Source organism: Mastigoproctus giganteus, chromosome 10, assembly GCF_048544385.1.
Source record: "Mastigoproctus giganteus isolate SK-2022 chromosome 10, ASM4854438v1, whole genome shotgun sequence".
In the NCBI taxonomy this organism is placed as follows: domain Eukaryota; kingdom Metazoa; phylum Arthropoda; class Arachnida; order Uropygi; family Thelyphonidae; genus Mastigoproctus; species Mastigoproctus giganteus.
In genome coordinates, this window is record NC_143584.1 from 155,677,398 (window position 1) to 155,705,153 (window position 27,756).

Genomic DNA, 27,756 nt, shown 5'->3' on the forward strand with positions numbered 1-27,756 from the left:
AACATAACCCCACCTCCCTTCCTATCCTATCTATCTTTTTGTACATATTGTACCCCCATATTCCAATTCTGCACTGCTTATATCTGTGTGATACCATGTCTCTGATATTCCAACAATATCTGCCTTTGATGTCTTGACCAGCACTTCATATTCAACAAATTTATTTACTATACTTCTAGCATTGGTGTACATGCAAGTATACATGCACCTATTCGTAGGTTTTTCTTATGTTTGCATTTCTTTTTTCTTTTTTTTTTTTTTCTGTTGAATGATGACTTTATTTCTAACTTTATAGCAGCAGAGAGCCAAAATTGCAGTCCATTATGAGGTTTTGAAGCCTTATGGTCAAAGAGCAGTAATGATGGAGGGCTGAAAATGGATTCTGATGCTATGCTGAATGAAGCAACAATAAACTGCCACCAAACTTAATGGAAAATTTATATATGAAATAATAATCATTTATCCAGGTGCAACAAAAAATTAGGCTCAACAATCATTTATCCAGGTGCAACAAAAACAAAAAAAAAAAAAAAAAATTTTTTTTTTTTTTTTTTTTTGTTTTTTTTTTAGTATATGGGAAACTGTCTATTTAGGTAATTTTCATAATGTTAATAATAAATTATATGATGTGAAAATGTTTTTTGCCTATTAAATTTGATTTCTGATAGGTTATAAAAGGGAACTTTGCAGGTGACTGTACTAATCGATGGGCAGATAAATCACTTGGAAATATTGTATACAAAAATGGAAATTTGGGATTTCTATCTGATGTAAGTATATCTACATCCTCAAAGTGAGATTATATAATTATTTTTATTAAATTTAATTCATCTGTAATTCAGAAGTGCTTGGTGTTTGTAAATCAGAAAATATACAAACTTGGTTAACATTTTAGTGATTAATTTCTATTACTATGTTGGCTTTATGACTGACAAATTTCAAACTGCAGATGAGGCTAAATCATGCAGCTACTGAAATTTTAGGCTCTTGGAAACTGATAAGTTTTTGGAAAAGTTTGACTTTTTTTTTTTTTTTTTTTTTTTTTTACTTAATTAATATACTAAATTGTTTAATAAATACTAGTTGTAATCGTTTTAATCATGTATGTTAACTTATTTAGCTAAGAATTTAATAAGTTAATAAGTACAGGCAAGGAGGTGATTATCCCTTTGTATAAGGCAATGGTCAGGCCACACCTTGAGTACTGCGTACAGGTCTGGAGGCCTCATTTTAGGAAGGTTGTAGATCCAGCATATCATAGTTGACTGCCCTCTATAATGGAGTATGGTAAACCACCTTCTTATCAAGCCATGCAGCCCAAATCATACCTACTTTGCAACAAATTTTAGATGACAGGTCTGACATTGATGCAGTTTTAACTTTTCTAAAAAAAGATAAAATGCTATGACAGAATATAGTGTTTAAATCCCACGAAATACACATCTCGCTTTTAATGACACCTGGTAACTCCTACCATTGTTTGGCACATAATGGCCTTTAGCTGCCATTGCGCCGTAAAACCTCCAACAACAACAACAACAACGAAGGATGTAGAGTTGCTAGAACGAGTACAGAGAAAGGCAACAAGGTCAGTGAGAGGAACAAAGGGGTGCACTTACAAAGAAAGGCTTAAATTCTGCAAGTTGCAGCATCTGGAGACTAGTCACCTGCGAGGTGATCTGATTGAGGTGTATAAGGCCTTGAATGGTTTGAGTAGGCTAAATGCTGACAGGATACTTCCGCTTGCTCAGATTAAGAACCTGAAGGGATAGATTCAAATTGAGGAAAGACAGTTGTAGAATAGATGTGTGGAAGTTTGCCTTTAGCCAGTGGGTAGTTAATTGCTGGAACAGACATTCCATTTGTTATTCTGAATGTTGATGGCTTAAATAAATTTAAGGCTAAACTAGACAAACATTTGGAGTGACCGGATGGGTAAAATGGAAAAGGGTTTTTTTTTTTTTTTTTGTTGTTGATGCTGTTTGAGCTTGCTTTCTTGCATCATATGCCTCAACTAATACTAATGCTAAAAGCTACAACTTAATATTCTTAGAGCCTTTGTTATTGTTAATTTTGGAATGACCATTGTATCTTGTAACTAGTAAATTGTAGTACATTGTAATAGTTAATTGCAGGTTTAAATTGTAGCAAATAATAGTTTGAAGGTCCTAATTGCATAAGTTGGCTTATTTTTGTGTATTTAGCTAAGCATTTATAAAGTCAATAGCATTATTTAGAAATGTAATAGTGTACAGACTGCTATTACATAGCTTGGGTATAGTGAGCCTTATTATAATATGTTCTCTTAGTTTGTATGATATTCGTAAATTAAATTTAGACTAAAATCAATTCTCAAACAAGAGGATCAAGGGAAAAAGCTCAAAGTAGTAGGAATGCTTTGGCTCACCAGAGAGAACCATTGATGGCAGTTTGCTTGTAAGTCTGAGCTACATATGTTGTGCTACTTACAGCCTTTTTGCTGAGTTATCTGTTGTGGGATATGATACAAACAAAGGTAGTCTTTGTATGCTTTCATTGCAGCAAGTGTGAAAAGATTAATGCCAGTTCAGTGTTCTGATGGACTTGTATGAAGGCTTAAGGAACAGGGTTGATACCCTCAAAGAAAAAATTAAAAAAGGGACCCATCAAGCATTTGGCTGCCCAGCACATTGCAGAATATTAGGCTCATGCATCACATGACCCAATGGAATCCTCCATAGCAGAAAGTGCTGGTCCCACATAAGGATATGCAGTAAACTCTCACTAATCCAGATTAATTGGGGGGAGAGGTCATCCAAATTAAGCAATAATATGGATTAGTGAAGCAAAAGATAGACCTAAAAGACAAAAAAACTTAGAACACAAATAAATGAAAAATTTTAATGATATGTGTAGTGTTGATGAAAAAATATCACTGTAGAGCCTTTATTTAAAAACTATAAAAAGACAATACACTTATCCATCGATAGAAGACTCAGAAGTTGTACTTATTTTTGAATGTAATAATGCAGGTTTGAAGAAACTGTCAAGTTTTTTTCTGAACAAACCTCTGCTTCTGTTCTTTAATTAGGATCTCCCTCACAGTTCTTAAGTGTTCGTAATACCCCTGCAATTTTTGATTTGTTGAAGAGTCCACATAATTGGTTACTGTATCAGTGCCATCTCTGGCAGCACTATGTAGTTTCTTCTTAATTGTAGTTCATCTAGTTCTGATTCTTCTTCTTCCATAGCGAATCCTTAATAATATCTACAGCAATTTCTTCCTCTGTTAGAAGCTGAAATCCAGGATCTTCTTCCAGTCCAACCCAATCTTTGATATTTTCTTGCATTATTTCAATCTCTCCAGCTGCCCTCAATGCAGTCTGAAAGTCCTCTGACTAATCCCTTAAAGTCAATATCACCATCTCTATTTTGCAAGAGGTTTTTCCAGCCATTCGCTAAAGTTTCCTTTTTAGTGTCCCTCTATGCATTTGAAGATAGCAGACTTGATATTGTATGATTTGATATTTTCCAATGTTCTTCTTTCTCTTGTGTCATTATCTTCATTTATTCTGTCTTCCAATACTACCATTACCTCATCAAGGAACTTGCACTTGTAGAGCCTCTTGCAGGCCATAATGATGCTTTGGTCCATGGGCTTGTATTAAGGCAGTTGTATTTGGCGGCAAATATGGTAAAATAAAGTGCTTGCACTTTATTTTACCATCCTTACTATACATATTTTCAATAATATCTGGATGTGTGTGAGCATTATCAAGGATTAGAAGTGCTTTAATCAGGTAATCTGAAAATTTCAACACTTGACTTCTGATACGAAGTGGCTATAGAACCAATTCTGTGTAATTTCTTGTGTGAACCAATAATTTTTCAAGTTGTAATAGACAACAGGCAGTATGTGCAAAGTCTTTTAATGCCCTTGGATTCTTAGCATTGCCGACCACAACAGACTAGCCAATGAGTTCCATCTGCATTGGCACAAAGAAATTCTAAAAACTTCTTGCTCTTTTTCTGACCTGGTGTTGGCTGCTCTGTACAAGAGGCTCTTGTGTTTTCTGGTAGATCATGCCAAAACAGTTCCATTTAATCAGCATTATATATTTGAGAATAACAAAGACCTGATTTAATTTTTTTCTATCATTTAATTTTTTTCTAAATGGCTCAACACCTTCAACATCACTACATAGGGCTTCACTGCAAATTTTTCTATTAATGATATTGTGCCTTTGTCTAAATTGCCACATCCATTGTGTAACTTCAGATGCTTTGCAGACTTTTCTGCTGCTGCCTTTAGCTCAACACCATGTGTGCCAATGCCGCTTGATCGTTGCTGTGAATACCACTTAAAGGCAGCTTCTACCAGCAATGCTTCTTTTGACTTTTTTCATATCTGTCTATTTGATACACAGCTTTTATCACTTCCCACATCGAATTTTAAAGCAAATGCCTTTATAGATTCTTTTTGTTTTTTAATATCTGACACAGTCTGTTGGCCAATACCAAATTCTCCAGCAATTTTTTTTTCCAGGAACACCATTTTCAAGTTGTTCTATCATTTTTAGCTTGTTAATGATAGTTAAAGTAATGTGTTTTGTTTTTATTCCACTTTTAATTCTTTAGAACCCATAATTATATTTTATATAATTATGGGTTCTAAAGTACTTATATACATACATACGTATAAAGAAGTACACAAATGAAGAAATATAAGCAATAACATCCATCCGACTCAGAGGGGCGCCTCCGTAGCCAGGTGGGCAGGAGCAGCAGTGCGTAGCACATGCTTCTTGATCAGACCGGTGTTCGAGCCCGTGACCACCAAATATGGAGGATGCGGAAAGGTCAGGAAATGACCACCGCATATCCCCAGAGCAATATGGCCTTAGTTGCTAATGCTCCTAAAAACCAAACAACAACAACCGACTCAGAGTCAACAATGATACTGAACAGCACGCAAGACAATGTAATGTATATTTCATCTCTGCACAGTCAATCAGCACACAGTCAGAGTAACTCATCTGCCTTCCTAAATCCGGTGTCTTTCAAAGTACTGAACTGCGAACAGAATTTTCATATTTTGATCTGGATTATCTGACATCCGGATTAACTGTAACCAGATTAGCAAGGGTTTACTGTATTTGTGAAAAGGATAGATGGAATAGAATTTACTTAACAATTATAGGACAATGTAGAGAAAAAGTCACAAGTTAGGATTAAATTTCTAAGCATCTGAAGTTCTGCCCAGACATGATAGGAGGAAGGACATAACAGCAATTTCAGTCAGTTCGGAGGTGCCTCCGTAGCCAGGTGGGAAGGAGCAGCAGTGCGTAACACACACTTCTTGATTACCCCGGGGTTCGAGCCCGTCACCACCAAATACGGAGGATGCGGAAAGGTCAGGGAATGACCATGGCATATCCCAGAGCAATATGGCCTTAGTTGCTAATGCTCCTAAAAACCAAATAACAAAAACAAATAAACAATCAGTTCGGCATCCGTGGACACTGGAGAGACTGTGTAAGGCTCACAGGGTTTAATTTTTTTCAGCATGGTCTGTTTTTGTTAACAAGAGAGAATCTTTTTACAAGAATGTAACACTTAAATAGAAGGGGTGTAAGGATATTTGCTGATGCTATGGAGGAAATGTTATGTGAATCAGAAAACTGCTAGCTTGAGGGACTACACAGATTAATAGATTAACAGCAGCCACAGGCAGGATTGAAAATGATTCTTGAACTGCATCTATTGAGACAATGCAGCAGTCTGAAAAACAAGGTGTCGGAAATTTTGTGAGCTATGTTAGGGTTACTAAGAGCAAAAACAGGTGCATGTACATTTGTGTGTGCATTACTGCCAAGAGATAGGAAACAAATTTGATGAATTTGAAGTACTAGTTAAGTGATTGAATGCCAGCATTGTAGAGATATCAGAGACATGGTACCACTCAAACATAAATGATGCAGAATTTGAATATTGTGAGTGCAATGTGTACAGAAAGGACAGACAGGACAAGAGTTATGTTCTTAATTAAGAAGCACATGGAATCTAAGGCATGCACCCCATTGGCATGTTTGGTTAGTGCAATGTTGAGTTAGTTTGGTATGACATAAGCACTGGGAAAACAAAAACGAGAATAATTTGTTATAGGTCAAATGACTATAATGAGTATAACAAAAACTTATACAGACAAATAGAATGAGCTGGTAAATCAGAATATCTAATAATAGGGGATTTTAATTTTCTTGACTAGAACTAATGGGTTTTTCACTCACACAGTAGCACAACTTCTCTGAATTTAATGGATGACTTTTCTACACCAGCTTTCTATCAAGATTATTGCTTTCTATTAGAAAGCAATAATCTTGATCTGACTATCAGTAGTGACTCTCCAGAGAAAGGAACCACTAGGTGGAAGTGATCAGCGTGTTGATGTAAGAGCTATTTAAAGATATAACTTTTGTCAGATTTTGGTTTCATAAAAGAGACCACAATGGTCTCAGGCACTTTTTAAATTATTCAATAGGACCAACTGATGATGTTACCAACTGCACTGTACAAATTGGAGCAGTGTAGCATTAGGAGCAAGGGATAGTTGAATGGGACAAAATAGACAGTGGTTATCAGTGGGCATTCCTCTTCTAGAATTAATGTTATTAGTGGAGCTCCCCAGGGTTCAGTGCTGGGTTCATTGTTGTTTTCAGTATTTATTAATGAAATTGATGAATGCATGTCAGGATTAATGTCTAAGTTTGCAGATGATAGAAAGGTTAGCATGGTGGTTAATGACACTAATCAGAGTATGCTATTGCAAAAAGATCTAGAAAAATTAAGCAAGTGTGCTTAGAAGTGGCAATTGAAATTTAACATTGACAAATGCAAGGAACTGCATGTGGCTAGCAGTAATCCCAGAATAACATACTCTGTGGTACCACACTCAAAAATACCCCTAGGGGTAATTATGCAGTCAGACATGACATTCTCTGAGCAGTGAAGATAGGCTATTAGTACAGCTCACGTGGTTTTTGTAAATGATATACAGGAATTTGTCAGCAGGGATAAGGAAATGATTATTCTGCTGTTTAAGGCACATGGTTAAGCACATCTTGAGTACTGCATCTAGGTCTGAGGCCTCATTTTAGGAAGGATGCAGACCTGTTAGAATGGGTGCAGAGAGGATGAATGAAGTTATTTTGGGAAACAAAGCTACTCTTATCAAGAAAGACCTCGGTTCTCCAGATTGCAGCATCTGGTAACTAAGCACTTTCAGGGAGGTCTGATTGAGGCGTTTGACGGTTTGAATATGCTAAATGTTGATAGCACCCTTACTTTTGTTCAGACAGCACACACACACAAGAGGATGTAAATTTAAATGAGGAGGGATGGTTGTCAAACCCAGCTTCCATCTGGTATTGTGGAAGTGGGTAGTTTGAATAAATTTAAGGAAAAATTGGTCAAATTATTAAAAAAATTGGTCAAATTACTGTTGCTATATTAAGCATGCTTTCTTGCATCATTTGTCACTACCAATACTAAAAGGCATAGGAAATAGGACTAGGTAACCAATGTATTGAAGGCTTCGCTACATGCAAGACTGCCTGAGACAAAGAAGAATCTTGTGCATATTTAAAACCCTTGCATCAATTGAAGTTATCTCTAAAGATTCTTTACTTTACTAATCAAAGGTTATTGGACCTTGCAGTAATTTAATTAATTGTCTTGTCTACAAAGCGGGCTTTTCAACACCTTCGGTGCCTCCTTAGCCAGGTGGGCAGGAACAGCAGTGTATAGCACACGCTTCTTGATTAGACCAGGGTTTGAGCCCATGACCACCAAATATGGAGGATGCGGAAAGGTCAGGGAATGACGACCGCATATCCCCGAAGCATTATGGCCTTAGTTGCTAATGCTCCTAAAAAAAAAATAAATAAATAAATAAATAATCAACACCTTGAACTCCCCTTTTCTCAAGTACTCTAGATTACAAGATGAGTTAATATGAAATTCCCACCGTCCTTTTATCAACTCCAAATCTTTTCTATTTCAGAATTTTGAAAACACATTCTTCTGCTGCAACTGTCAGGATTTGTAACAATTTGTAACAAAATTCTTATCCGTAAGATTGGTAACCTACTATTTCAGATGTCCTCTCTCTTGATGAATCCCACCTGCCTCAGCAAAGCCCCTCATAGCTTACGTCATTTGACTGAAACTATATAATTGGTGCTTTCCTGCTTGTTCTTTCTATTCACTATGCTTAAAGTTACCTTCTGATCTTTGTTTGATATCAATCCTGCACATTTTCCCATTATTGTGTATTGATGCTTAATGAAGGCCCAAATAATGCTTACTGCCATTCTATAGCCTTTGGTTTTCTTGTCTTATTATTGTCCTTTAAATTTAAACATATTCAAAATTGTAAAGATCCAATAACACAATTTTAACCAAGAGTGCAGTGCCTCCTGTTCATACAAATATCACTTTTTTACTTTGATTGTTTGTTTTTGTCAAAGTGACATCTTAAAATTAAAATTTACCCCACTAGTGTACACCATATCAATTTGCTCTTCATTTTGGTCCATATATGTTTGGATTCTCTTGACTTATATTTTAAAATCAGCAGAAATTTTATAATAAAAAGATAATAAGTTGAGGCAAAAAATGTTTAAATAAATATATAAAGTTGGACATTTTTATATAAATTATTATGAACTGTTTTATTGAAATTCTTAATCTTTTATTTTTTTAATATGTAGCACACTCCATTTGATGGTCTAGTGCCTGTAGTGTTAGGCCACTTTTTACATCTCTCCCTTAAAGACAGTGGCGAAATTTTTCAGGTAAGTTGGAATACCTTTCTAATACCTTTCATGTTTGGTTCTAATACCTTTCATGTTTGGAGTTTTCATTAAAAAAAAAAAAAAAAAAAAAACACACCCTATTGGGTGCTGCTCCCAAGAATGCTTGGGATTGATAACTGCCCAAACTACTACAGCATGAAGTCACCCTAACAAGAATGATTCAAGCCTTAAAGCCAGGTCTTAGAAAAAAGGTTTTTTTTTTACCCATATACAGTATCTAAAATAATGAATAAAGGTGTGATAATGAAGAATTTATGTGACCTCAGTCATTTGAAAACTCAGCATGACTTATTTTCAGTTCAACAGAAATTTTATGATAAAAATTTCAGGAGCTGCAGTGTGTAGCATACGCTTCTTGATTAGATCAGGGTTCGAGCCCGTGACCACCAAATATGGAGGATGCGGAAAGGTCATTCCCTGACCTTTCCGCATCCTTCTGAAAAAAATTTCAGAATGTATTTTTTTAAATAAATACATAAAATTAGAATGCGTTTTTTTTTTTTAAATTGTTATAAACCTTCAGATGAGTTGAAGGAGACGTTCACACATGAATTTCATCAGAAACCACCAAGTTCTACCTCAAGAACATTTTCTCACTTGATTACCCGATGGGACTTTGGTTTCAATGCTTTTGGTACTTGGGTAGAAAGATCAATAACGCAAAAAAAAAAAAAAAAAAAAAAATTTATGAACACAAGTGCAAAAACACCTCCTGACTGAGTTTAAGCTCCTTGAAGTTTTGCTAGTCAAATGATAACCATATATTCATTCATTCATTTATTTATCTATTACATTTCTTTATTAATTTATTTCCTTGTTTTACACAAAAAAATTATTAGCAGGCACTCCACTTTCATTCCAAATGATTCCCATTGATGAATAAGTGATACTATTGGTACAACTGTTGTGTGATGCAGAATACCATTTTCCAGCAGCATGCTAAATGCATTGAAGTACCCTGTCCAGAGTCAACACTCTGTCCTGTATACTAATTATTTTAGATGTCTCCACAAGTAAATATCTAATGTATTTAAGTTAGAAAAGTAGAAAAGCAACACAAAGGCTGCTTGGGTGGTATTTTGTGTTGCACTGTCTACCAGGGTCAATGTTGAGGCAATACATCCAGTGCAGTTCACAGAATGGCTGACATTTCTAGTACTTGACATCAATTATTTCAGTTCAGTACTTGGCATAATTTTTTCTGTAAAAATGAAAAAAGAATTTAATTCTGGTCATTCTATAAATAAATAAATAAATAAAAAAATGTTCTTGTTTATACTCCAGCACAACCACGAGGTCAGTGGAGTTTACAATAAATTAATCTATACAAATGTTAGTCATATTTAGCAGTCATGGGCTTGAACCCTGGTCCACTCAAAGAGCACATGCTGCTGCACCCACACTCCTGACCACTCGGTAAAAACTAATAAAAGTTAGTAAAATTAATACAGCAGATTCTCGATTTACCAGGATCAGATTAACTGGGACACTTCAAGACTCCAAATTAAAAAAATAAAAAAAAATACAAAAATCATAAAATTCAGGTAATAACTAGAATAGTTATAAACAAATGTTTTGCAAGTTGGAACTAAAAGCGGCGTTATAAGTCATCATTTGGAGATTAATGTACCTATTACATGGAACCCCGCTGTCTTCACACCCGCCACTCAAAAAAAAAAAAAAAAACTCAAATGCTTAGTTTGTGTTAGTGCATCGCATCAATTGTTGTGTTCCGTCACACCGCAAAAAGACAAATTTTGTTTCATTATTATGTGAGGGATGTCAATTTTTTTATAGTATTTTTTTTTTTTTTTTTTTTAGAAATCGTGAAAATTATGGGTAAATGCAAAAGAGTTGTGCATTCAGTCAAACAAAAAATTGAAATTATTCAAAAGTTCGAAAAGGGTGCATCCATTAAATCTCTAATGAATCATAATGTTGGTGACCAAATCATATGGAACACGTAAAAAATAAAGGTAAGCTATTAGACTTAAAATCGACGTTGCAAAAAATAAAGGGAAGTACCGGATTGGACATGCAAGTTGTGTGTGGTAAGTTTTTTCATTTTTTCGTTTTTTAATCTATCGCCATATTTTTTACGTAGGTTGCTGAACATTTTTCGATACAGTAAGTCCCCGACTTACGCACTACGGATTTATGTAAATTTTTTTTAGCTCAAAAAAATTTTTTTTTTTTTTTTTTTTTTTTTTAGGATTGTAAAATTTAAAACAAAAAAAAAATAAATAAAATAAGCAATCAATAACGATGATCACGGTATGCACAAATTGCACAAGTGAGATACGGAGTAACAAGCAAAATAATAGGAAAGAAGTGAAGATTCTTACAATTTATTTATGTTTCTTTTTTATATATGACTGAAGATTTCAGCGAATGGGACACACATTTCACCATAATAACATAAAACCCCACAGAATTCCAGCTATCAGTATTTTTGCAAATGAAAAAAGATAGTTTACTACCCATTTATAATTAGATGCACGAACAGAAAAGACCAATTACATGGAAAGTGCAAATTGTTTTGTGATAGTGACCTTCATAAGTGTGCTTTAGTAAAATGTGAGCTCGCGTGGGGTGATAATAGCGAGTTTTCGCCTGAGTTTTTAACCCTGTGAAGTTCTTTACAGAAAATTTCATTTTGACCGTTATCATGGTGCCGACTAAGAGAATAGTTGCAGTGGTACTAGTCAATCTACCGAGAAAAGGAAAGTGTTCGATTTGAATCAGAAAATTAAACTAATAAGGATGTATTAAAATGGTCAAACATTAACAAGTATCGTGCTGAATTCAGATTTGTCAATAATATAATATAGTAGCAATATGTTATTAGTTATTCCCAAGTTACGTAAAACTCGCCGAAGTAAGAAGTCCTGGAACGTATCTCTTAAGTATGTTGGGGACTTCTGTATTTTTGGATTAACCAGGAAATCGATTATCCAGGATTTGTTTTTTACCATCTATCCCAGAAAATCAAGAGGCTACTGTATAGATTTTTCTATTATTAAAATAGTTGAAATGAAAGATTGTTTGAGTACTTATTTGACTAGCAAAATTTCAAGAAGCTTTAATTAGCAAGAAGGTGAAATTGGAAAAATTTTTAATTTGGCAAAATTAGGTGTTCAGTACAGTAAAAACTGAACACCTAATTTTCATTTGGTAATAGCCACTAGAAATGGCACATTTGTGTGGTAGATCTGTACTTGAACCTGCCAGCATTGATATAATTGATTTATGCATGGGCATCTGAATTTATAAAGAAGTTTTAAATCTTGGTTCTTTAGAGTCTTTAATACTTGTTAAAACAAATCTGAAGTACTTGCCTTTTATAATATATTGTATTTCCTTATCACTAAAGAATAAGTGCAGTGTTCTGTTTATAGGTCACAATACCACCAAAACGAGAACTACCATTGCCACAGAGACTAAATTTTCATTTAGATAACTACATTTTGTCAGCAATGGAAATGGCTAAAAGTGACTTCCAAAAAATGGTATGTGCCTTTTCTTAACATTCTTATTTCTCTAGATCATTTATCAATTGAATGGCAGAATTATGTTAACCCTGCAGTGTCAGCACTAGACCTGACAGATTCTGCTCAAAAATACTGATCTCGTGATAACTGTTATTTAACCCCTTCTCGGAACATTTTTTTCCGGAAAATGTGCAGTAATGGATCAACTTTTTTTATTTTACAGATTAAAAGTATGCATCATGCGAATACTCATTGTATAGTTTTTTTGTGTTTTTTGTAGAAAATACATGGGAGTAATTAACCCATTTGGGCTATCCCGAGTTATCTCGTGTATGCCAAAAAGTGTGCAAATTATACAGATTTTTTTAATAAATTAGCACTTGAGCTAAAAGAAAGGAACAGAAAAACTGTTCATTACTCATTATATAAATAAATTTAAAAATTAAGTGGAACTCACAAGCAGTAAGCTCCCATCACAAGCAATAATCGCGAATTAACTACATTCTGACACACGGCCGCCCCAGTTGGATAGACGAGGTAAGTGCCGCTTACCGGTGGCAGTTCAAGAGAGCGCAGAAATATTTTTCGCAATTATTTTTGTGAATTATTTTCATGGGTTCAGTATTCTGCATTTAGGATGGCAAATTATATTTTGCTTACTGGCTGCATTGGAACACGCACTACAGTAAACCCCCGCTATTCGCAGGGGTTACATTCCTGAGAAATGTCGCGAATACCGAAAACGCGAATACTGAGTTATGGCTCCCATAGTAATAAAGGGGTTCCGTTCCAAAGTATGAAATATATAAGAAATACTAGTCTAAAATTTTGTCTATGTATGTATTATATGTACCTTCATAATATGACTATGTACATATGCAGTACATAGTGAAATGCAAGCATAAAGCATCGAAATGAAAATAAGAAACAATTTAATATTAAATATAATATTTACTAGAAATTTCAAACAAGTCTTTCAAACCAGCATCTTTGCTAGCTAAAAAAACTTATCCTGCCAGTTCTATCACCAGTTTCACTAAAGTGTTGATAAAGGTGTTTTGCCTTTTCACAAATGATGAGTGAACGTAAGGGAATTTTATTTTGAATTCGGTCTTCTATCCACAGATTTAAGGCATTTTCCATTTTTTCTAATTTAACATCACAAGTTACAGAGCAAAGTTTTGAAGCAATTAGCGCATTTTCACGGACGCTACGGATTTTTTCTTCTGATTTCTTGATTGATCGTACCGTTCACTCATTGATTTTATAATGATTTGCCACTGAGGAGACACTTTCACCATTAGAAATTGTCTAATAACTGAATTTTACTCGCTAATGTCATCACCTTCTTTGATCTTTTCGCAATTCCCTTGTTATTTGTATCCATATTTTTGTAGGGGTTAGAAAAGAATTTGTCCACAACAAAGTCACTTTCTTCCGCTAACACACTCGAAAAAGTCTGTTTACACTAACACACTGCAAAACAGTAGATTTTTCACTTTTGTAAGCATATCAATTTATAAATTAATAAATTTATTCAATTTATAAGCATATAAATTAAAAGCAAACGACGAAACCTTCCATGACAAGTGCATAGCACATACTGAACAAAGATTAGCGAGAAACATCCACGCTCGCGATTTTGTCATCCCTCTCCCCCCCACCCACTGAGCTCTGTTTTGACCGGGAAAGATGATTTTAGCCACGCCCATGTTTTTTTATGGCGGAAAATGTTCACAGCGATTTAAAATTCAAATTTTTTTAGGTTTCATTTTATATTAAATCAGCGACTGCGAATACGCGAAATCGCGAACACAGATATCGCGAATAGCGGGGGTTTACTGTACTGTTCTTACATTGCTGTACAATATAAGTAAAACGAAAGCCATTCATCTGCTGCCAGGTGTAAAAAAAATCCTGAGAAATATCGGGATTTACCTGGCTAATGCAAAATTAGCCAGATAAATTCCCGAGAAAATACGTTTCAGTCCTAAATTTGGAGATATTATTGTATCCTGAGATATTTCATGTAGTTCCAAATAACTTTTTAAACTAAAAACAAGATATCTCGGGATAATCCATGAAGGGGTTAAGTACAAAAAAGTACAGAAAATTACAGATTTTTATCTGTAATTTTCTATACCTTCTTAAATGTAAACCAGTTTTTACTTAGTATGGTTTCTGAAATGATTTTTACAGTTTTTGCAGAGTAATTGTGCATAAGAACCAGTCAGGTGCTGTGCCACCATTATTGTTACTATTTTTGAACTGAGTGGCAGTAGTATGGGACCTGACTGGTGCCAACAATTTGAAGTTTCAAATTTTTAAGTTTTGAAATTTGTTTTCATTTGAAGGGTATTTGTTCTTATTCTTCCGTGAGTATTATAAATATCTAGTCCTACATAAATGAATTCTATAAATATCTAGTATTTTTGAAAGTTTTATTTTCATGTAATAAGCATGGAAGATGATATTCACTCAGGATAGAGAACTAGCAACATACATAATTTTCAAATTTTGCATGCTTTGTGGTACACCAAATTTGAAATAAATTTTAAAAACATTTGAAAACGGAAGTGAATAGCATCTTGTGTGAGTGAGTGAGACTATTTATACACATAATTAGCAAAAATATATGCACATGTGAACACTTAATTTTTGATGATTAATAGTTCTTTAAAAGAAAATGGAAGCATCAAATAGTTTATATTTTCAGTTTTCAGCAGAATTATAATTTTTTTAAATAAAAGGTGTAAAAATCATTTTTAAATATTTATTTTTTTTATTATAAAATAAAAAATTACTTATAAATAGGTATTGCAATCCATTAAGAGAAGGTTAAATACTGGTGTACTCCAAGTAAAATTCAAAAAAGCCAAAGACTTTTTCCAGAAATTAAAAAGAAAGTTATCTCTTGTCTGGTATTTTGTCACCGTTTTTGTTACAATTGATGAGAGTGCCACTGCCACAAAGTTAAGCAATTTCTTTGTATATTTTATGGAATTAAAGACAGTGCAACATGGAAATATACTTCTTTCTTTACAGGCTGATGATGTGGATTGCATTTCTGCAAAGTTTACCCAGTATGGCAAAACATTTTTACGACCCCATAATATTCATCCTGAAGCATATACACAAATGGCTTTACAGCTGGCTTACTACAGGATGCATGGAAGGTAAGTTTTGAGATCTGTTTTAAGGTATTTCTTTGTATTTCCAACATGTAAAGTTTGAAGCAAATTTGAAGTGCAGAAGTGAGATGAAGAACATGAATATAACTTGAACAATATCATCCTAATATTTTGGTCAGGGATGTAATAAGAAATTTAGTGTCAAGTGATTTAGGTTTATCAGTACAAGTAGCAAGCTGTACAAGGGTTATTTTTAATTTGTTTTAACAAACTATGCAAATACATAATTCATTTAGCTATAAATTAATAATTAAAGATAGTTGATGTTAGTTTACTTAACACAATAATATCACATTAACATATTTATAGTTGCACTCTAAAAAAGTTCTAGTTCTATTCATTGGTTAAAATTTGCAGCACCTTCCATCAAAACTTCCGACACACAGTTTCTCTGTCTAATTTTAATTTCTTTACTGTCATTTATGTACACTTAAATGTCTGACTGATCAAACCAAATTCCACACTCTTTTTATGTCTCCATCAGTAATACAAGTTTTCAGACATCTATTTTCATCAACTTTTATACGTGACTTTTTAACTGATTTGACTAATTACTATAGACACCTAGTTTCTCCCCTAAGCTAGAGATGCAATAAAAGAGTATATCAGTGGAATGATAATTACAAACAGCTACCTCTGGAGGGAAATGCAGCTAATGTTTATCAAATGTGATACATTAGTTACAAAGTAAACAAAGAAAGGATGTAAACTTTACTTTGTAAATAAAAAGATGGAATTTTGCTTTCGTAAAGGAGACCACAGTGGTCTCAGATAGTTTTTGAATTCTATTCAGTGAGACCAACTAATGTTATCAGCTGCACGTTCTAAGTGACTTCCATTTAGAATTTCACAAGGATTCACAGAAGTAATTGTAGAATCAACTAGTCTTTTTATACTAACTAAGAGATATTGTTCAAGGGCTTACACCCATTTAGGTCTAAGCCCTAGAACAATATCTCTTCAGATGAACAGATGGCAGAGGAGAAAAATACCTGAGATGCATATAAATTGCCAGAAGATACAGAAACTTATGGTAAGGATAAACTGGTCTGCAAGAAGTCACTAAGGAGAGTTGGCATTAGCAGATGCATATGATACAAAAAAGCAAGCTTATACAGCATCAGCCAAAAAAAAAAGTTCCTATTTCACCCACCCATTTGCTCCAAACGTTTTGTCCACTTCCTTAAATTTATTTAAGCTATCAACTTCCATGACAACAGATGGAAGTTTGTTCCAGCAGTCAACTAAAGGCAAATTTCCACACGTCTATTCTACAAATGTCTTTCCTCAATTTGAGTTTATACCCCTCAGGCTTGTAATCTGAGCAAGAGGAAGAATCCCATCAGCATTGAGCCCGCTCAAACTCTTCAAAGCCTTATACACCTCAATCAGATCACTTTGCAGGTGCCTAGTCTTCAGACTCTGCTGGCGCATTATAGCCTTAGTTGCTAATGCGCCAATAAAAAACCAAACAAACAAAAAAATTCAGACTCTGCAATTTGCAGAACTTCAGCCTTTCTTGGTTGGTCAGAACATCCCTTTGTTCCCCTCACCAGTCTTGTTGCCCTTCTCTATACTCATTCTAGCAACTCGAAATCCTTTCTAAAATGAGGACTCCAGACCTGTATTCAGTACTCAAGGTGTGACTTGATCATTGCCCTACACAAGGGGATAATCACCTCCTTATCCCTGCTAGCTAGCAAAATTCCTATATATCATTGACAAGACCCCATGACCTGCTCTGGTTGCCTGTCTGCACTGTTCTGAAAACTTCATATCTGACTGCTCGATTACCCCCAGATCTTTTTCATTATTCACTACCCTGAGTTTAGTACCACACAGTTGGTACATTACTGTGGGGTTACTGTTACCCATATGCAGTACTTTGCATTTGTTAATGTTAAACTTCAGTTGCCATTTCTCAGCCCATCTGCTCAACTTTTCCAGATCCTGTTCCAATAGCATACTGTCATTAACAACCCTGCCAACAAAGGAACCAGTTTTTCCTTCTTCCTTCGTGTATCGTAGCCGTCAGTTCCAACTGGAAAGTATGGCACCATTGTAATATCCAAGCCCGAGGTGGGATTCGAACCTGCGACTTTTGGGTTGCCAGGCAGGCACTTTACCCACCCGGCTAGCCCGGTCAGCATTATGAATCATGAATTTATAAATCTACTAAATTTGCCCATTGCGATGACCAATCAAAACCTTGCCAAATTATTTTTTATAAAAAAAAAAAAACTACTACAATTATGAATATATTGTACTTTTTGATGTTTTCATCAATAAAATTTCATTGATAAAATTTCAACAATATTTCATTGTCAGTGAAATTTAATTTCATGTCAAGAGTGGATTTTAAAAAATGCCTGCTTACTCCTTTTTTTTTTTTCTGATAAAAATTGCAAAATCTCCAGCTTTCTGAAAGTCAGAGTTTGGTAACTATGTATTAGTTTTAGTATTAATACTGCAACTTCTTTGCAATATTGACATGCTGGGTTATGAACATATTATTTTTTTCTTTGAGATTCATTTTAGCAAGAATTAAAAGAACTTTAAAAATTGTTGATGCAGGTTTTTTTTTTTTTTTTTTTCTAATTTTGCTTGTGTGATTGACAAGTCGGTGACCACTGATCTAAGTAATAGCATGTCTTTGATATCTCTTGCATATTAACCAAAGAGATAACATTTTGGTTTACATAGGCCAGCTCCCACATATGTTACAGCATCTACTAGGCAATTTTATCATGGACGTACAGAAACATTAAGATCTTGTTTTCCTGAAGTTGTGGAATGGGTAAAAGTCATGACTGAAGATACATCATCAGTAAGTTTTAGCTTAGATTTGTGAATTACCTTGCAATATTGCCTTACAAGTAGCATTTCAGATATCTCAAGGTATGAAATATTATATCCTTACATATATATATATATATATATATATCAGGGGAGGTAGCAATGTAGGTAAGCAAACCCTTAGCCATAATTATGAGTGCATCTTTGGATCAGACATTTAAAAAGGATGTAGTCTGAGCAAGAGGAAGAATGCCATTGAGCTTGCTGAATTCAAAGCCTTAAACATATGAAACAAATCACCTTGCTGTTATTGTTATTTGTTTTTTTTTTTTTTTTTAGGAGCATTAGCAACTAAGGCCATATTGCTCCAGGGATATGCAGTGGTCATTCCCTGACCTTTCTGCATCCTCCATATTTGGTGGTCACGGGCTCGAACCTTGGTCTAATCAAGAAGCATGTGCTACGCACTGCCGCTCCTGCCTACCTAGCTACGGAGGCACCTAATCACCTTGCAGGTGCCTAGTTTCCAGGCAATGCAGTTTACAGAACTGAAGCCTTTTTTTGGTTAAGACCACCCTTTTTGCTCCCTTGACCAGTCTCGTTGCCCTTCTCTTCTCCTGTTCCAGCAGATCTATATTCTTCCTAAAATGAGGCCTCCAGACCTGTATGCAGTACTCAAGGTGCAGCCTGACAATGGGCTGCATACAGTGGGATAATCACCTTCTTATCCCTGCTGGAAAAATTTCTGTATATCATTGACAAATCTCCATGAGCTGTCCTAGCATCCATCTGCACTGTTCAGAGAACGTCTTATCTGATTGCATAATTATCCCCAGGTTTTTTTTCATTCTCTATTACCCTGTGTTGTACTACACAATTGGTATGTTATTCTGAGATTACTTGTACCTATATGCAGTACCTTTCATGTAGCAGTGTTAAATTCCAGTTGCCACTTCTTAGCCCACATGCCTAATTTTTCTTGATTCTGTTGCAGTAGCATACTTTGATTACTGTTGTCAACCAACTTGCACACCTTTATACCACTGCAAACTTAGATATTAATCCTGATATGTCTTCATCAAATCACTAGAAAATAAATATAGAAAATAACACTGGACCTAGTACTGAAACTCCATTAATAACAGTATTCCAAAAAGCATAGTGCCCATTGATAGCCACTCTTTGTGTTCTGCCATGCAGTCATCGCTTTATTCATAGCAATAACTGGCCCCTAATGCCACACTACTTCATTTTGTACAGCAGTCTTTTATGTGGAAGTGTCAAAAGCTTTCTGAAATCTAAGTATGTAATGTCAAATTATTTTTTTGCATCCAGTTCCTTTGTTACTGCATCATAGCAGGTTGCATGACAAAAATATCTGTTTTGGTCCTCTCAAATTGGAAGAAAAAGTTCTAAAAGTTAGGTTGTTTTCCCTCCAAGTGGATGAAATCCGAAGATGCATATATGCATTTATGAAGCAGCAAATGTGTTAACCAGTGACTCCATAACTTTCCCTGGTACAGAATCAATTCAACAGGTCTGTAATTACTTACTTCACCCATTGATTTCTCTTTGTGAATTGGGGATACATTTCCACATCTCCAATCCATAGGACCTTCCCTAAATCCAAGTATGCCCTCATGATAATGCCTAAAGGTTTGCTTACCTCTTTTAACAATTTCTCTTTCACTTTATTCTCGGTTATCACAAAATCATTTAGTTCTTTGTTAGAATTTTATACGTTTCTAGCATCCCCATAAAAAAATTCCTCGTGTGAATGTAGATGCAAAATATCTATTCAGTTTATCAGCACCCTGAGCAGGAGGATCAACAGATGATCCTGCTCAGGTTGCTGACACACTGTTTGTTAGATATAAAAACATTTATATCTAGTGAACAATTCTCTTCCTTTTAGTGTTTACATAAGTAAAGTAGTCTTTACTGCTTTTCTTTGCATTCTTTGTCAGAGACCTCTTGTTATCTGCTTTAGCTTGCCTAAACTCTTTTGTGACTTGATTGCAGACTAGTTTTGCTGCCATTAAAAGCCAAATTTTAAACCACCGAGGCTTGGCTTATGTTCTTATTAGAGAATTATTGTACTATGTAGAGTCCTCCCTCTGTGTTAAAAGTACATATAATGGTCATTATACATTTAAATGGAAGTTTTACTTCCACATATCTCTTGGCTGTGTACTTAGACAAAATACATTATTCATGGTTTAGTATATATTCACTCATTTAGACCACCAGCTGACGAGAAGCTATTTGGCTTCAAAACAGCTGTTCTGGCAGTGTCTGGGATTTTTAAGTCTATAGCACATTTTGCTTTTTCTGATAATAGATGTACATATTGGTATTTTTCTCTAAGTGAACATAAGTCCAAGCCTTGGCAGTTGAAAACTTGTCCTTGGGCTTTAGTGTGGGCAAAAGTTATCCTTCTGTGAATGCTATTGTCAATATTTACTAAATGAAACATTACATTGTTTATATATCTTGGCCCTGTATTTTTTAAATCAAAAATTTAAATTTTTCTTAAATAATACAGATATCCCTTGACTTAAACAGTTTATGAATTCCTGGAAATCCTCACATGAGGAAAAACTATGTTTCTAAAATAATTTTCCTATAGAAAATATTAAAGAGATGAGTTATGTTTTGAATCAATCCACCAATTTATTTTTAATATACAGGTAACCCTCAATTTACAAAGAGGTTCCATTCCTGAAGGAAATGTCACAAAAAAAATTGCGTTAAATGAACCTAATTATATAATGTAAGCTAATGAGAGGTTAGAGTTACGTTCAAGGTCCCTCTCAAAATTACAAGTAATATAATATTAACTTTGAAATGAATGCAAATGCAGTATTTTTATGAATATAAATCTATTAAATGTAAAACAGTACTGTATAAAATAACCAAACTAAATTTAATTAAATAAAAAAAATTAAATTTTGTGCATTTACTTTGATATGTTCCAAGCCCAGACCAAAAGTTTTTGTAAGTGCCATTGTAAGGCTCCTGCATTGATCTTTTTGACAGTGGTGTAATGCAGAGATTTTACTTCTCTGATGAAGTCCCTAGTTGAGGATCTTCCCTTTTTTTGAAGAAAGAATGCAGTGTTGACTGTCAAGATTTCCTGTTTCTTTCTTTGAGAATCTCAGAATAGGGGCCCAATGGATGCAATTATGCTCCTTTTCACTTTCACACTTCACTCCCAGTCATGGTCAATCTCGTCTCAATGGCTGAAAAGATTTGCTGTAGATCTCTTGTACTCATAGATAGGATGGAAATACCTGTGGAATGCTTTTGTAAACTAGTGGACTCAATGCCTCGCTGTGCGACTGCCCTTATCTGGGCGAAAGGTGGGCCTACCCATTACTAGGTAGGATCCCCATGATTTCTGCCCACTCGGTGTATATACTGTATATTTAAATAGAATATGTATTAACATTAAATGTTTAGTGTTATTTTAGTTGATAAAACTGTTCAGTAAAGTTGCATGCATGAGATTCAATTAAATTAAATTAATGCCTTGGTTTTTAGGTCTTTAATTGATTATGCCTACTTATCCACTGATGAGGTGCCAAAATGAGCGATATCACATATTTCAGATAAATTAGCATTAGCATTAGTAGAGGCATTTCACGCAAGAAAGCAAGCTTATGTAGCATCAGCCAAAAAAAAAAAATAAAGTAAAATAAATAAATAAAAAATAACCACTTCCACTTCACCCCTCTGTTCGTTCGAAATACTTGTCCAGCTGAGCCTTAAACTTATTTAGGCTATCAACTTCCACGACAAGGGATGGAAGTCTGTTCCACCTACCAACCACCCGCTGGCTAAAGGCAAATTTCCGCGCATCTATCCTACATCTGTCTTTCCTCAATTTGAATTTATGCTCTCTCAGGTGATTATTCTGAGCAAGAGGAAGAATCCCATCAGCATTGAGCATGCTCAAACCATTCAAGACTTTGTACACCTCTATCAGATAACCTCGCTGGTGCCTAGTCTCCAGACACTGTAATTCGCAAAACTTAAGCCTTTCTTCGTAAGAGCACCCCTTTGTTCCATTCACTAATCTTGTTGCCCTTCTCTGTACTCGTTCCAGCAGCTCTACATCCTTCTTGAAATGAGGCCTCCAGGCCTGTATACAGTACTCTAGGTGTGGCCTGACCATTGCCTTATACAAAGGAATAATCACCTCCTTATCTCTGCTAGAAAAATTCCTATGTATCATTGACAATACACCATGAGCTACTCTTGCAGCCCGTCTGCACTGCCAGAGAACTTCATATCTGCCTGCACAACAACCCCCAGGTCCCTTTCATTCTCTACCACTGTCAGTGTAGTACCACAGAGTTGATACGTTGCTCTGAGGTTGCTGTTTCCCATATGTAGTACTTTACATTTGTCAATGTTAAACTTCATTTGCCACCTCTCAGCCCATCTGCTCACCCTCTCAAGATCCTGTTGCAGCAGCATAGTGTCAGTAGTGTCCTTGACAACCCTGCCAACCTTCGTATCGTCTGCAAACTTGGACATTAAGCTTGATATACCATCATCAATATCATTTATAAATACAGAAAACAATAAAGGACCCAATACTGAACCCTGAGGGACTCCACTAATAACATTAGTCCACGATGAGCAGTGTCCATTGATTACCACTCTCTGTCTTCTCCCCCTCAACCACCCCTTTATCCATAGCAGCAATTTGCCTCCAATGCCACACTGCTCCAATTTGTGCAGCAATCTTCCATGTGCAACAATATCAAAAGCCTTTCTAAGATCCAAGTATATAATATCAAAGTTATTCCCTGCATCCAGTTCTTTTGTGACTGCATCATAGTATCCAATCAAATTGGTCAGGCAAGACTTCCCCTTAACAAAACCATGCTGTGTCCGAGCTATAACTGACGTCTTGTCTAGATGATCCTGCAGTGCTTCTTTAACCAGTGCCTCCATTAATTTTCCGGGAACAGAAGTTAAACTCACCGGTCTATAATTACTTGTGTCAGCCTTTGATCCTCCCTTGTGAATTGGGGTCACATTTGCACATCTCCAGTCCATGTGTACCTCCCCTGAGTCCAAGGAAGCTCTCATAATTATGGCTAAGGGTTTGCTTACTTCCTTTGCTGCCTCCTTTAATATAACTGGATAGATCCCATCCACCCCAGGTGCCTTTCTTGTGTTTATCTTCAACAATTTCTCCTCCACTTTACTCTCAGTTATTACAAGATTCTCCAGCTTACTGCTAGAGTTGAATACATCTCTGGCATTCCCCTCGCTGAATAACTCCTTGTGTGAATGTCGATGCAAAATATTCATTTAGTTTGTTAGCTACCTGAGCAGGGTCATCAACAGTTGACCCATCAATATCAAGTGAACCAATCTGATTCATCCCCTTCCTTCTAGAGTTTACATAAGTAAAGAACTCTTTGCTGTTTTTCTTCGCATCCCTTGCCAAGGATCTCTCGTAATCTGCCTTCGCCTGCCTAACCTCCTTTGTAACTTGGTTACAGATCAACTTGTATCTATCATAGGCTTCTGTATCACGTGTTAATTTCTATGTATCCCATGCATTTTTCTTCTCTGCCATATGCCTCATTAGTTCATCTGACATCCATTTAGGCCTAAACCTTGAACAATATTTCTTAGTTGGTATGTAAAGCCTAGTAGCTTCCAAGATAAGTTCTTTGAACGCTTCCCATTTTGAATTTGCTGTTGGTAACATCATCAGTTGGTCCCACTGTATAGAATTTAAATACTGTCTCAGTCCATCGTAGTCACCTTTACGAAAGCAATAACCCTTCCCTTTACCCCAAATGGTAGTTACCTCTTTGAGTAACTCCCACTTCAGCACACTGTGATCACTGCCACCTAGTGGTTCATTTATCTGCAGATTCTTAATGCATGAAGAATCACTACTGATAATCAAATCAAGAGTATTACTCCTTCTAGTTGCCTCCCAAACATGCTGATGTAGAAAACAATCATCCAATAAATCCGCAAAAGCCTTGCTAGTGTGCGAGTGATCAGACCCCAAATTCCAGTCAATATCTGGGAAATTAAAATCCCCCATTACAGCTGGCCCCCGTTATAACACGGTTCGCTTTACGCTGATTCGCTATAACACGGTTCGCTTTACGCTGATTCGCTATAACGCTGTTCTTATATTATATCTGACTATAATGCTGTCACAGATCACTATAACGCTCTTTTACAGATTACATTTTTGACATATTAACGAAATCGTTTCATTTGATGGAGTCGATAGCTTGAAAATGAATAGTAAAACAGCATTAAAATGTTTCCCATGCCGACTTGAGAAATTTTCCCCCGCTCAGTAAAATTTTCTTGCACGCTAATTTAGTTTCAGTACAGTGACTTGTTACGTAGTTCCGCGATCAACATTTTAAAAAATGATCAAGTATATTGCTTGTAATATTTGCGTTATATGCATTTATCCGTAATCTAGTCATCACTCAGTAGAATATTAGACATCGTCCGTAACGGAAGTTTACTTGAACATTGTATCGTAATTAATTCAACCAACGCAGTTACATTTTCGAAGAGCTAATAATGACTGATAGGAATGAAAAAGCGACAACGTCTGGGCGCAGTACGAAGACTATAAATGTAAGAAAAAGACTGAATTTGAAAAGTAAATTAGACGTTTTGAAGCGAATCGATTCCGGTCAACGACAAACGGATGTGTGCCATAATTTAGGACTTGCAACTTTAACTGTAAGAACAATTATAAAAAAAAAATAAAGAATTCATTTTTGCAGTGGGAAAGATAGCTGTTCCACTGCAAGCAACTAGGACTAGGCTGGCTATTAGGATTGAAATGGAAAGACTTTAATTTTATTGAAGATAATATTCCAATGCAGAATTCAGTTAAGTTAAATATTAAAAAAAGAGAGAGAAAGAGATTAGCCAATATGATGATCTGAAGAAAACTCGCCTAAAAAAAAAAAAAAAAAATGTGGAACCATTTAAAACTGGTAAGGGCTGGTTGAATAGATTTAAAATCCGGGGAGAAGCCGCAAGTACAGATCAAGGAGCCGAAACTTTCAAAAAAGAACTTTTGTTAAAATTACTGAAGAGGGGTATTATGTGTTATACTTCTCAACAAGTTTTTAACATAGCTGAAGCAGGACTTTTGTGGAAACGAATGCCTAAAAGAAGTTTCATATTGAAAGAAGATAAAAACATGCCAGGTTTCAAAGCAGTGAAGGATCGGTTGACTTTATTGTTGGTTGTAATGCTGCGGGGGATTTACAATTAATACCCCTTTTAGTTTATTTGGAAGAGGGCCAAAGTTCAACTCAAAATCCACACATTTTTCATGATTAAATTCATCAATTAAATTAAATTCATTATTTTAATTGGAATTTTAAATTTACTTTTGATACGCAAGTAGTTACCACATAATTATACATATGCAATGCAGAATATTTTATATGCGCAAATATTTGAATATTAAATATTTTGACCGACATTTGTGCATCTTTTCATTACTGTTTATTATTCATTAGGAAATATCCTATGGCACTGACCGCAGCTCATAAATACATATGTTACCTTATGGGAAAGCAGCGCTCGCTTATCGCGGATTCACTTAGCGCTCTGTTTTTCCAGAACGAATGATCAGCGTTAAGCGGGGGGTCACCTGTATAAGACTTTCTGATTTACTGGCCCACTCTATTTCTCTGTACAGTATCTTATTATACTCATCAGAGTCATTAGGCCTATAGCACACTCCTACTCTCAATTTTGATCTCCCAAAGCTTATGTCACACCAAACTGACTCGACACTGCACTGTCCAGCGATGTCGACTGGCTTCACTTCCTTGGATTTTATGTGTTTCTTAACTAATAGCATAACCCCTCCTCCCTTCCTATCCTGTCTATCCTTTCTGTAGACATTGTACTCCCCAAATTCCAGTTCTGCATTCCTTATATCTGTGTGACACCACGTCTCTTAAATCCCAACAATATCTGCCTTTGATGTTTTGAGCAATACCTCAAATTCATCAAATTTATTTACTAAACTCCTAGCATTGGTGTACACGCAAGTATACATGCACCTGCTCTTCCTCTTTGCCACCCTAACACAACCCATGTGTTCACTTGTACCCCCATGATTCCCAGCAGTCTCTGAAATATCCTGCATCTTATTTTCCAGGCTGTTGCTCATTCCAATAGACGCAGTGCAAGAATCACTTTCTCCTCTGCCAGTGGCTACTGTTAATCTATTAGTACTTGTATCCCTCCAATCTAGCAGTTTTCCGACCCACCTAACACTGCCTCGATAGCATCAGCACCCTTTCTATTTATGCACCCTTTCTATTTAAGTGTATCCCATCCCTGTAGAAGCAGTCTCTCCTGTTAACAAGTACAGACCAGGCGGCTGAAAAAAATTCTACCCTTTGAGCCCTGCACAATCTTTCCAGGGCCGAATCGATCAACAGGGCTCTCATCATATACTCCCTCCTATCGTGTCTGGGCAGAATTGCAGACACTTTCAAATTCAACCCTAATTCACGGCTTTTTTTCATCAGTGACCTGTACTTGTTAAGTAATTCCGCCGGTTCAGGAAAAATAACCTGGTTCAGATAAATAATTACATATTTGTGATAAATAACACTTCTCCTATGGATAATGCATTTTATTTGAAGTGTGCTTGCAATACCTAGTCAACTCCAGGTGACTTGCCTTCACAATGCATAATTGTAGAAAACTCCATTGCTTACAGCTGCATGTAAAACAGGCTTTTCTCCCAGATTTACTTGTTTTTTTTCTTGTAGTACTCTGAACTGTCCTATTGGGACATTCAGCAATATGCAGATTAGTGGGGAGTAGCCTTCTGTGGGGGGAGTACTTTGAACATTCACTTTGTGCGCTGGAACTGACTATAAGGCTACAGACATAGGAAAGTAATGGGGAAGTACTAAATGATCAGTGGTGTATCCAAGTATCATTGTAAGGGAGCATGGTGACCAGGCTTTTGAGTTTTTGTTTAGAAAGCCTCCTGCATTCTTTTTTCTTTAATTTCAAATTTTTGGTTAAGGGGGTATATGCCCCCTCTGCCCACCCCTGAATATGCTCCTGTAAATGATTGCAGAGTGCAAGAACTAAATAAATATCCAACTGGAAACTTTTCTGAAGTAAGTACTGCCATAGGTTTATCTGTTCCAGCAGATCTACATACTTCTTAAAATGAGGCCTGCAGGCTGTATGCAGTCTCACCATTGCCTTATACAATGGGATAATCACTTCCATATTCCTATTAGCAAGATTTGTGAGCTGGAACTGGCTGTAACGCTACAGACATGGGAAAGTAATGGGGAAATACTAAATGATTGTATAGAGAGTGCAAAAAGCTAAATAAATATCCAACTGGAAACCCTTCTGAAG

At 35.7% G+C, this 27,756-nt stretch overlaps 1 protein-coding gene across 2 annotated transcripts in view; it reads left to right on the plus strand.

The window, feature by feature from the left end:
- The window catches only part of CROT (Carnitine O-octanoyltransferase), a 196,704-nt gene that overhangs the window by 129,419 nt on the left and 39,529 nt on the right, over positions 1-27,756 (plus strand). For both annotated transcript variants that reach the window (XM_090384007.1, XM_090384008.1), the window contains exons 8-12: positions 669-770; positions 8,751-8,834; positions 12,254-12,364; positions 15,392-15,522; positions 18,241-18,364. In XM_090384007.1, coding sequence (XP_090240133.1) covers positions 669-770; positions 8,751-8,834; positions 12,254-12,364; positions 15,392-15,522; positions 18,241-18,364 — 552 coding nt within the window. The remainder of the gene's footprint in view (positions 1-668; positions 771-8,750; positions 8,835-12,253; positions 12,365-15,391; positions 15,523-18,240; positions 18,365-27,756) is intronic.